Below are 12,500 nucleotides of genomic sequence, written 5' to 3'. Positions count from 1 at the left end.
AGACAGATGGATAAAGATGTAGAGACAGAGAGAGAGACAGATGGATTAAGATGTAGAGACAGAGAAAGAGAGACAGATGGATAAAGATGTAGAGACAGAGAGAGAGACAGATGGATTAAGATGTAGAGACAGAGAGAGAGACAGATGGATAAAGATGTAGAGACAGAGAAAGAGAGACAGATGGATAAAGATGTAGAGACAGAGAGAGAGACAGATGGATGAAGATGTAGAGACAGAGAAAGAGAGACAGATGGATAAAGATGTAGAGACAGAGAGAGAGACAGATGGATTAAGATGTAGAGACAGAGAGAGAGACAGATGGATAAAGATGTAGAGACAGAGAAAGAGAGACAGATGGATGAAGATGTAGAGACAGAGAGAGAGAGACAGATGGATAAAGATGTAGAGACAGAGAAAGAGAGACAGATGGATAAAGATGTAGAGACAGAGAGAGAGACAGATGGATGAAGATGTAGAGACAGAGAAAGAGAGACAGATGGATGAAGATGTAGAGACAGAGAAAGAGAGATGGATAAATATGTAGAGACAGAGAAAGAGAGACAGATGGATAAAGATGTAGAGACAGAGAAAGAGAGACAGATGGATAAAGATGTAGAGACAGAGAAAGAGAGACAGATGGATAAAGATGTAGAGACAGAGAAAGAGAGACAGATGGATAAAGATGTAGAGACAGAGAGAGAGACAGATGGATAAAGATGTAGAGACAGAGAAAGAGAGACAGATGGATAAAGATGTAGAGACAGAGAGAGAGACAGATGGATGAAGATGTAGAGACAGAGAGAGAGACAGATGGATGAAGATGTCGAGACAGAGAAAGAGAGACAGATGGATAAAGATGTAGAGACAGAGAAAGAGAGACAGATGGATAAAGATGTAGAGACAGAGAGAGAGACAGATGGATAAAGATGTAGAGACAGAGAGAGAGACAGATGGATAAAGATGTAGAGACAGAGAGAGAGACAGATGGATTAAGATGTAGAGACAGAGAAAGAGAGACAGATGGATAAAGATGTAGAGACAGAGAGAGAGACAGATGGATTAAGATGTAGAGACAGAGAGAGAGACAGATGGATAAAGATGTAGAGACAGAGAAAGAGAGACAGATGGATGAAGATGTAGAGACAGAGAGAGAGAGACAGATGGATAAAGATGTAGAGACAGAGAAAGAGAGACAGATGGATAAAGATGTAGAGACAGAGAGAGAGACAGATGGATGAAGATGTAGAGACAGAGAAAGAGAGACAGATGGATAAAGATGTAGAGACAGAGAGAGAGACAGATGGATTAAGATGTAGAGACAGAGAGAGAGACAGATGGATAAAGATGTAGAGACAGAGAAAGAGAGACAGATGGATGAAGATGTAGAGACAGAGAGAGAGAGACAGATGGATAAAGATGTAGAGACAGAGAAAGAGAGACAGATGGATAAAGATGTAGAGACAGAGAGAGAGACAGATGGATGAAGATGTAGAGACAGAGAAAGAGAGACAGATGGATGAAGATGTAGAGACAGAGAAAGAGAGATGGATAAAGATGTAGAGACAGAGAAAGAGAGACAGGTGGATAAAGATGTAGAGACAGAGAAAGAGAGACAGATGGATAAAGATGTAGAGACAGAGAAAGAGAGACAGATGGATAAAGATGTAGAGACAGAGAAAGAGAGACAGATGGATAAAGATGTAGAGACAGAGAGAGAGACAGATGGATAAAGATGTAGAGACAGAGAAAGAGAGACAGATGGATAAAGATGTAGAGACAGAGAGAGAGACAGATGGATGAAGATGTAGAGACAGAGAGAGAGACAGATGGATGAAGATGTCGAGACAGAGAAAGAGAGACAGATGGATAAAGATGTAGAGACAGAGAAAGAGAGACAGATGGATAAAGATGTAGAGACAGAGAGAGAGACAGATGGATAAAGATGTAGAGACAGAGAGAGAGACAGATGGATAAAGATGTAGAGACAGAGAGAGAGACAGATGGATGAAGATGTCGAGACAGAGAGAGACAGATGGATAAAGATGTAGAGACAGAGAGAGAGACATATGGATGAAGATGTCGAGACAGAGAGAGACAGATGGATAAAGATGTAGAGACAGAGAGAGACAGATGGATAAAGATGTAGAGACAGAGAGAGACAGATGGATAAAGATGTAGAGACAGAGAGAGAGACAGATGGATAAAGATGTAGAGACAGAGAAAGAGAGACAGATGGATAAAGATGTAGAGACAGAGAGAGAGAGACAGATGGATAAAGATGTAGAGACAGAGAGAGAGACAGATGGATGAAGATGTAGAGACAGAGAGAGAGACAGATGGATAAAGATGTAGAGACAGAAAGAGAGACAGATGGATAAAGATGTAGAGACAGAGAAAGAGAGACAGATGGATAAAGATGTAGAGACAGAGAAAGAGAGACAGATGGATGAAGATGTAGAGACAGAGAAAGAGAGACAGATGGATAAAGATGTAGAGACAGAGAGAGAGACAGATGGATAAAGATGTAGAGACAGAGAAAGAGAGACAGATGGATAAAGATGTAGAGACAGAGAGAGAGACAGATGGATAAAGATGTAGAGACAGAGAGAGAGACAGATGGATAAAGATGTAGAGACAGAGAAAGAGAGACAGATGGATGAAGATGTAGAGACAGAGAAAGAGAGACAGCTGGATGAAGATGTAGAGACAGAGAAAGAGAGACAGATGGATAAAGATGTAGAGACAGAGAAAGAGAGACAGATGGATAAAGATGTAGAGACAGAGAAAGAGAGACAGATGGATAAAGATGTAGAGACAGAGAGAGAGACAGATGGATGAAGATGTCGAGACAGAGAGAGACAGATGGATAAAGATGTAGAGACAGAGAGAGAGACAGATGGATAAAGATGTAGAGACAGAGAGAGACAGATGGATAAAGATGTAGAGACAGAGAAAGAGAGACAGATGGATAAAGATGTAGAGACAGAGAAAGAGAGACAGATGGATAAAGATGTAGAGACAGAGAAAGAGAGACAGATGGATAAAGATGTAGAGACAGAGAGAGAGACAGATGGATAAAGATGTAGAGACAGAGAAAGAGAGACAGATGGATAAAGATGTAGAGACAGAGAAAGAGAGACAGATGGATGAAGATGTCGAGACAGAGAAAGAGAGACAGATGGATAAAGATGTAGAGACAGAGAGAGACAGATGGATAAAGATGTAGAGACAGAGAAAGAGAGACAGATGGATAAAGATGTAGAGACAGAGAAAGAGACAGATGGATAAAGATGTAGAGACAGAGAGAGAGACAGATGGATAAAGATGTAGAGACAGAGAAAGAGAGACAGATGGATGAAGATGTAGAGACAGAGAAAGAGAGACAGATGGATAAAGATGTAGAGACAGAGAAAGAGAGACAGATGGATAAAGATGTAGAGACAGAGAGAGAGACAGATGGATAAAGATGTAGAGACAGAGAAAGAGAGACAGATGGATAAAGATGTAGAGACAGAGAAAGAGAGACAGATGGATAAAGATGTAGAGACAGAGAGAGAGACAGATGGATAAAGATGTAGAGACAGAGAAAGAGAGACAGATGGATGAAGATGTAGAGACAGAGAAAGAGAGACAGATGGATAAAGATGTAGAGACAGAAAGAGAGACAGATGGATAAAGATGTAGAGACAGAGAAAGAGAGACAGATGGATAAAGATGTAGAGACAGAGAAAGAGAGACAGATGGATAAAGATGTAGAGACAGAGAAAGAGAGACAGATGGATAAAGATGTAGAGACAGAGAAAGAGAGACAGATGGATAAAGATGTAGAGACAGAGAGAGAGACAGATGGATAAAGATGTAGAGACAGAGAAAGAGAGACAGATGGATAAAGATGTAGAGACAGAGAGAGAGACAGATGGATGAAGATGTCGAGACAGAGAGAGACAGATGGATAAAGATGTAGAGACAGAGAAAGAGAGACAGATGGATAAAGATGTAGAGACAGAGAAAGAGAGACAGATGGATAAAGATGTAGAGACAGAGAAAGAGAGACAGATGGATAAAGATGTAGAGACAGAGAAAGAGAGACAGATGGATAAAGATGTAGAGACAGAGAAGAGAGACAGATGGATAAAGATGTAGAGACAGAGAGAGAGACAGATGGATAAAGATGTAGAGACAGAGAAAGAGAGACAGATGGATAAAGATGTAGAGACAGAGAAAGAGAGACAGATGGATGAAGATGTCGAGACAGAGAAGAGAGACAGATGGATAAAGATGTAGAGACAGAGAGAGACAGATGGATAAAGATGTAGAGACAGAGAAAGAGAGACAGATGGATAAAGATGTAGAGACAGAGAAAGAGACAGATGGATAAAGATGTAGAGACAGAGAGAGAGACAGATGGATAAAGATGTAGAGACAGAGAAAGAGAGACAGATGGATGAAGATGTAGAGACAGAGAAAGAGAGACAGATGGATAAAGATGTAGAGACAGAGAAAGAGAGACAGATGGATAAAGATGTAGAGACAGAGAGAGAGACAGATGGATAAAGATGTAGAGACAGAGAAAGAGAGACAGATGGATAAAGATGTAGAGACAGAGAAAGAGAGACAGATGGATAAAGATGTAGAGACAGAGAGAGAGACAGATGGATAAAGATGTAGAGACAGAGAAAGAGAGACAGATGGATGAAGATGTAGAGACAGAGAAAGAGAGACAGATGGATAAAGATGTAGAGACAGAAAGAGAGACAGATGGATAAAGATGTAGAGACAGAGAAAGAGAGACAGATGGATAAAGATGTAGAGACAGAGAAAGAGAGACAGATGGATAAAGATGTAGAGACAGAGAAAGAGAGACAGATGGATAAAGATGTAGAGACAGAGAAAGAGAGACAGATGGATAAAGATGTAGAGACAGAGAGAGAGACAGATGGATAAAGATGTAGAGACAGAGAAAGAGAGACAGATGGATAAAGATGTAGAGACAGAGAGAGAGACAGATGGATAAAGATGTAGAGACAGAGAAAGAGAGACAGATGGATAAAGATGTAGAGACAGAGAAAGAGAGACAGATGGATAAAGATGTAGAGACAGAGAAAGAGAGACAGATGGATAAAGATGTAGAGACAGAGAAAGAGAGACAGATGGATAAAGATGTAGAGACAGAGCAAGAGAGACAGATGGATGAAGATGTAGAGACAGAGAAAGAGAGACAGATGGATGAAGATGTAGAGACAGAGAAAGAGAGACAGATGGATAAAGATGTAGAGACAGAGAAAGAGAGACAGATGGATAAAGATGTAGAGACAGAGAAAGAGAGACAGATGGATAAAGATGTAGAGACAGAGAAAGAGAGACAGATGGATAAAGATGTAGAGACAGAGAGAGAGACAGATGGATAAAGATGTAGAGACAGAGAAAGAGAGACAGATGGATAAAGATGTAGAGACAGAGAAAGAGAGACAGATGGATAAAGATGTAGAGACAGAGAAAGAGAGACAGATGGATGAAGATGTAGAGACAGAAAGAGAGACAGATGGATGAAGATGTAGAGACAGAGAGAGAGAGATAGAGAGCAATTACATAAGATATAATGCGATGTAGAGAGGAAGCTCATGACTTACTATGATGCCCCAGAGGCCTTCAGAAGCCTGGAATAGATTAATGTTTGGCCCCAGGAAGAGAAAGCCTTTCTGGGATTCAAGCATTTCCCACAGCAAGTGCTGCCTAAATCCCTGTAAGTCAGATGGAATGGAGTTCAGGTTTGGAGATAGAGTTGAGATGTGCTTCGGGCCAGGGATCTGATTAGGAACATGTTGTATAGGTATACAGGGATTTAGACAGTGTTTGCTGCCAGAAGCCTCTGGAGCTTCATAGTAAGTCAAGCTTCCTTTCTTCATCTCATCTAATTGCTCACTATCTTCCTCTGTCTCTCTCTCAGGTTCAGACTGCTCTCAATGAACACTTGTTTGACTATTGTCTCTATGCTTGTATAATGGTGTGGCAGATACAGACACACACACAGACACAGACGAGACACACAGAAGCACACAGACACACACAGACACAGACGCACACAGAAGCACACAGACACACACAGACACAGACGCACACAGAAGCACACAGACACACACAGACACACACAGACACACACAGACACACACAGACACACACACACAGACAAAGAAAGGTGGTGTGGTGTCAGAATACTTGTTTTAGTTGTGTGAGTCTGTCTGGCCAAAGAAGTCACTTGGTTTGGACCATTTGCTTGAAAAGAAAAAAGGACTTAAGAAGGCTTTAGGGTTGTGTCCCAAATTACACCCTATTCCCTTTACAGTGTTACTAGATCCCTGGTCAAATGTAGTGCCATGTGTCAGGAATATGCTGCCATTTGGGACACTGACTAGGAGTTGGAACACTCTAACCTTGTTATTGTGAGTATGAGGGTGAGAAATGTAAAACACATGGTAGAATGAAACACACACACACACACACACACACACACACACACACACACACACACACACACACACACACACACACACACACACACACACACACACACACACACACACACACACACACACACATACAACTCACTATTATACAACTTCCACTTATGCATTCACAAGAATCTCTCCAACAGCTATTTTCAGCACATAAACAATCTTCTCTCTGTCCGTTCCAATGAGCAGTGTGTTCCAAAACCACTGTCATTCAACCATTGTCATTTAGTAGCTCAAGCTTCTGCGCTGGGAAGCAGAAATCTGGGGCATACAAACATTACCTATGCTTAATTCTCAGGCCTGTATTCTCCCTATATAGTGCACTATATAGTCTAAAGTAGTGCACTATATAAGTAAATAGGGTGGCATTTTGGACACATACCCTGTCTCTCTGTCCATCATTCAACACATCAATCCATCCATGCCAAGGCTGTGGCAGCAAGGTTGAAGGTGCTTACACACACACACACACATATCCCATAAATCAGTTGGAGCAGCTGGGCTGTCAGGTTAACTGAATAAACTCCAAGTCATGTTCTATGTTTTGTGTGGACCCCAGGAAGAATAGCTGCTGCTTCTTCAACAGCTAATGGGGAACCCAATAAAGATACACACACAGTCTAGATTGGTGAAAGTTATGAAATGGAATCCTTGTTTCCGCCTTAGTAGTTGTCCTATAGTCTAAGGTCTATGACTTTTGACTCGGTTGCTATTGCAACAGTCTAAGGTCGGTCAACCTTAGACTTATATGTTTCACAAGGAGACTTAACTTGCTGATGCAAAGTACAGACATTACAGCAGCATCACCTTGCACACACACACACACCAACGCAAGTACACACACGTACACACACACGTACACACCCTCCACCATCCACCCCACACACACTCACCTTGGACTTTAACCTGTGTGGGCCCACAGGCAGGGCAGGGTAGTATGGTGAACTCCTCAGCCTGGTGCATAGAGTAGTCAGTACTGGCCAGCACCAGTCTGTCTCCTGGGCCCCAGCCTTCAGCTGGCTCAGCTAACTCCAGGACAGTGCTGTTGGACAGATGCTCTATAGAGATGGAGGCCTGGGGACGCACTGGAGGGACAGAGAAATACGTCAATCAATTTGGTTATATCAAATGCACTGACACACACACACACACACACACACACTAACAAGCACAAACACACAAACACACCCATACGCACGCACCCATCCCATAAACCAGTTGGAGCAGCTGGGCTGTCAGGTTAACTGAATAAACTCCAATGAAGAGGAGCCATAACTCTCCTGCTGAATGTGTGTGTTATTCATAATGCATGTGCTGTACAGTATGTCCTGTGTCTGTGCTGACGTCTAGGAGGATCATGTGCTGTACAGTATGTCCTGTGTCTGTGCTGACGTCTAGGAGGATCATGTGCTGTACAGTATGTCCTGTGTCTGTGCTGACGTCTAGGAGGATCATGTGCTGTACAGTATGTCCTGTGTCTGTGCTGACGTCTAGGAGGATCATGTGCTGTACAGTATGTCCTGTGTCTGTGCTGACGTCTAGGAGGATCATGTGCTGTACAGTATGTCCTGTGTCTGTGCTGACGTCTAGGAGGATCATGTGCTGTACAGTATGTCCTGTGTCTGTGCTGACGTCTAGGAGGATCATGTGCTGTACAGTATGTCCTGTGTCTGTGCTGACGTCTAGGAGGATCATATGCTGTACAGTATGTCCTGTGTCTGTGCTGACGTCCAGGAGGATCATGTGCTGTACAGTATGTCCTGTGTCTGTGCTGACGTCTAGGAGGATCATGTGCTGTACAGTATGTCATGTGTCTGTGCTGACGTCTAGGAGGATCATGTGCTGTACAGTATGTCCTGTGTCTGTGCTGACGTCTAGGAGGATCATGTGCTGTACAGTATGTCCTGTGTCTGTGCTGACGTCTAGGAGGATCATGTGCTGTACAGTATGTCCTGTGTCTGTGCTGACGTCTAGGAGGATCATGTGCTGTACAGTATGTCCTGTGTCTGTGCTGACGTCTAGGAGGATCGTGTGCTGTACAGTATGTCCTGTGTCTGTGCTGACGTCTAGGAGGATCATGTGCTGTACAGTATGTCCTGTGTCTGTGCTGACGTCTAGGAGGATCATGTGCTGTACAGTATGTCCTGTGTCTGTGCTGACGTCTAGGAGGATCATGTGCTGTACAGTATGTCCTGTGTCTGTGCCGATGTGTAGGAGGATCATGGATGAATATAACGGTGTCAGATCTCTCTGTCTCTGTCTCTCTCTCTCTCTCTCTCTCTCTCTCTCTCTCTCTCTCTAATTCAAGGGCTTTATTGGCATGGGAAACATGTGTTAGTGAGGTAGATAATATATAAATATATTAAATATATTCAAGTGAATTCTCTCTTTCTGTCTGTGTGTGAACAATAATTTGTTCATAACTTACTTGGCACACACATAAACACATGCATGTGGACACACACACATACAGATGCACACGGGCACCCAACTACAGACCGGTGGCCGTACCTAGTTTACCGCAGAGGAAGCGTACTCGGTAGTTGTGACAGAGGCCGTGGCTCTGGTCCTTGTTGAGACAGACGAAGCCGTAGTCCCTGTCAGACTTATAGATGACATCTCCTGTCTCGTTCGATGGCACACCATCATGGGACTCAGCCTGGAAGAGAGAGAGAAGGAAGAGGTAGAGGGAAAAGAATAATGACATTTGTCACAGCAGTGCTTAACAGAAGCCATCCAAACAACAAGCCAAGACGGCAGTTTGTTTATGGTAAAATAATGTCTGTTTAAAACACTGAGGAGAAAGAAGTGAGCTTTTTCCTGTCACAGTAGACTGTGTGGGTATGACAGACAGAAAGTGACTGACAGTGTGTGCGTGTGTGTGTTTAGTCTTCACTGTGGATACCAAACAGCTTCTGCCGTACATGGTGGCAGAGTGAATGTAGTATCTGTGAACACACACACAGTGCTGGCTGCTGTGGCCTCATCATAATAACAGGCAATAAAAATGGAAATAGATCAAGCTAAGCTTTGACTTCTTTTGGCACATTATTGTTCCAAAGTTATTTGGCTGCTACAGAGCTATAGGCACCAGCTGTTCAGGTGTGTGTATGTGTGTGTGTGTGTGTGTGTGTGTGTGTCTTTGTGTGTGTGTGTGTGTTTTACCTGTATATCTATGGGGGTGCTACAGAGGCGGTCAGGGTAAGCCTTGTGGAGGTCAGACAGCTTCTCCCAGTCTCCTGATCCTCTCTCATCATCTCTGTCAAACCACTCAGTCCACTCTGCCTCTGTGACACACACACTCATTTCAATGGGATTCCTACACACTGTTGCCAAGATGTTGATGTGTGTGTGTGCATGAATGTGTGTGTGTGTGTGTGTGTGTGTGTGTGTGTGTGTGTGTGTGTGTGTGTGTGTGTGTGTGTGTGTGTGTGTGTGTGTGTGCATGGAGCTAGAATTCACAGCATGGAATTCCCCCCCCCCTCTCTGTTGAGCTGAATTTAAATCAAAGGCTTTCAAACAGTGATGACATGCCCCCGACGGCCAGTCAGAAGTGTGTGTGTGTGTGTTACCTTGCACCCATTGGCTGGAGGTGGTGATGGTGAAGTGCTCTCCGTATTCTGACTGGAACATGCGTGAACTACGAGCCTCCGAGGAGGCTTTGGTCCCTGTTCTCACACACACACACACACACACACACACAAAGAAAGTAAGAGAGAGAGAGAGGGGAGATATATTCTAGAAAATAAGAGAGAGAGAGAGAGAGAGAGAAAGGGGAGAGATACTCTAGAAAGTAAGAGATTGAGAGAAGTGAAGGGAGAGAGGGAGGTGGGTGAAAGGGAGAGAAAGAGATATTGTGAGGGAGAGGTTGAGGGAAAGATAAGGAGAGAAGAGGGTAGAGAAAGGAGAGAGAGATGAGAGAGAGGTTCACCTTGATAGATAGCATGATCCTCCACTGCAGAGGACGCGTTGCCTTTCAGCACAATGAAACTCCAGGGATGACTGAGGAGAGATGGATGGAGGAGGGAGAGAAGAGGTGGAGAGACAGAAAGTGGACAGGGGGGGAAGAAATAGGGAGATTGAAAGTGTGAGGATGCAAGAGGACAAGGATAGATGGAAAGTAAAGAAAAATATGGAGGAGAGGGGAGAGAGATATTGACATTAGACACACATGCGCACACGCACACGCACGCACACACACACACACACACACACACACACACACACACACACACACACACACACACACACACACACACACACACACACACACACACACACACACTTCCAGCTAGCCCTGGTAATGATGTTGACATAAGGAGTGACGGGCTGTCGGAAAAACCCAGAGGCAGGATGGGTAATTACAGTAGCAATCCCATCATGCCTCACTCTTGTGAGGACACAGTGACACGAGTGTCAGGGGAGAGATGTGTGTGTGTGTGTGTGTGTTTGTGTGTGCGTGTGGCGTGCTAGGTGTCTGAGAGTCTGTGTGATATTCACACCAGGACATTCCATCTAGATTATGCATTAGGATTCCACCAGGAACAGTCAGAGAACTGACATTAGAACAAAAGTCATCGTCAACGTTCTAGCTGGTCATTTAGAAAAAAGGAAAAGGAGTCCGTTCCCAGCCACTGAAACAAACTGAGTGACTTGGTGTACAGAGAGAAGAGGAGAGGGCCAACCACCGAGCCTTGGGGGACATAAGTAGTGAGCAGTTCCCAGCCACTGAAACAAACTGAGTGACTTGGTGAATAGAGAGAAGACGAGAGGGCCTACCACCGAGCCTTGGGGGACATCAGTAGTGAGCAGTTCCATTTTGCTGTCTTGTAGCTTTGCTACCTATAATGCATGTGTAGGACATGGGGATGCGTGAAACTTATTCCTTAGCCTGAAGAGGTCCCGAGTTTGCACCAGGTATGGGCCGAATCAGGAGGAAGAACTCGCTAATCAAGCAGCGTGACGTCCTTTACACTAGCTAGCCATCATGTTCTCATTTAACAGCAACGTTACCGGAGACAAGCAAAATGATGTGACGTTTTATATAGATCAGCATGCCAGATATATCTCTAAAGGTGTCTAAAATAAGACATTATATCAACAACAATTGGCTTTCATGACATGTAAGGGCAACACACACACACACACCATCCCCCACTCAAAAATACCACTGTGACTTTGGTAAACATATGTCAATTGCATTCATGGAGGATGGATTGCTGAGATCTTCTTGTTGCCAAAATGATTGCCTTATTAAAATGTTCTCTGGCACACCGCAAATAATACATTCCTTATTCTGCTTTAACACTGTTTGGCACAAGTGTCAGGAAGGATAGGCGACAAGAGACTAAGTACATTCTCCTCCTTCATCGGTCTTTCTCTCTCTCTTCTCATCTGAGGACGTGGTGTGGAGATGTTTCTGTGGGATACTTGTAAACTTTGGTTCTCTGGATGTTGGAGAAAATTAGCTGTGACTTACTCAACAACAGTAGACAAACACACAAACACACACTGACACACACACACGCACTGACACACACACACACACTTTTATCATTTGGACACTAACAGGGTTACTGCACTGGCGTTGCTGCCAAGCTTCCCATTCTCTGTGGTATTAAACTCATGTTGCCTTGCTGTATTCAGTCTTCAAATGCATTATATTTCCTCACCATCAGAATGTGCAAAAAAAAGTCCTCTATCCATTGATTTGGAATTGTTTATGTTCCCTGACTGTCCAGCTTTCATTTGGATGACTGTTATCAAACTGGACAGAGTGAAGAGACTATATAGATGACTGTTAACAAGCTGGACAGAGTGAAGAGACTATAAATGACTGTTAACAAGCTGGACAGAGTGAAGAGACTATAGATGACTTATCAAACTAGACAGAGCGAAGAGACGAGATGACTGTTATCAACCTGGACAGAGTGAAGAGACTATAAATGACTAATCAAGCTGGTCAGAGTGAAGAGACTATAGATGACT

General features: G+C 43.5%; 1 protein-coding gene across 1 annotated transcript in view; it reads right to left on the bottom strand.

Moving 5' to 3' along the window:
• Positions 1-12,500, bottom strand: part of cemip (cell migration inducing hyaluronidase 1) — an 88,189-nt gene that overhangs the window by 56,227 nt on the left and 19,462 nt on the right. Inside the window, exons 6-10 of the mRNA XM_031812431.1 lie at positions 10,444-10,514; positions 10,085-10,180; positions 9,678-9,799; positions 9,024-9,171; positions 7,406-7,597 (exon numbers count right to left, since the gene is read on the bottom strand). Coding sequence (XP_031668291.1) covers positions 7,406-7,597; positions 9,024-9,171; positions 9,678-9,799; positions 10,085-10,180; positions 10,444-10,514 — 629 coding nt within the window. The remainder of the gene's footprint in view (positions 1-7,405; positions 7,598-9,023; positions 9,172-9,677; positions 9,800-10,084; positions 10,181-10,443; positions 10,515-12,500) is intronic.

Source organism: Oncorhynchus kisutch, unplaced genomic scaffold, assembly GCF_002021735.2.
Source record: "Oncorhynchus kisutch isolate 150728-3 unplaced genomic scaffold, Okis_V2 Okis03b-Okis08b_hom, whole genome shotgun sequence".
In the NCBI taxonomy this organism is placed as follows: Eukaryota; Metazoa; Chordata; class Actinopteri; order Salmoniformes; family Salmonidae; genus Oncorhynchus; species Oncorhynchus kisutch.
Note: the sequence above shows the minus strand (reverse complement) of the source record. Positions and strands in the feature narration are given on the sequence as shown.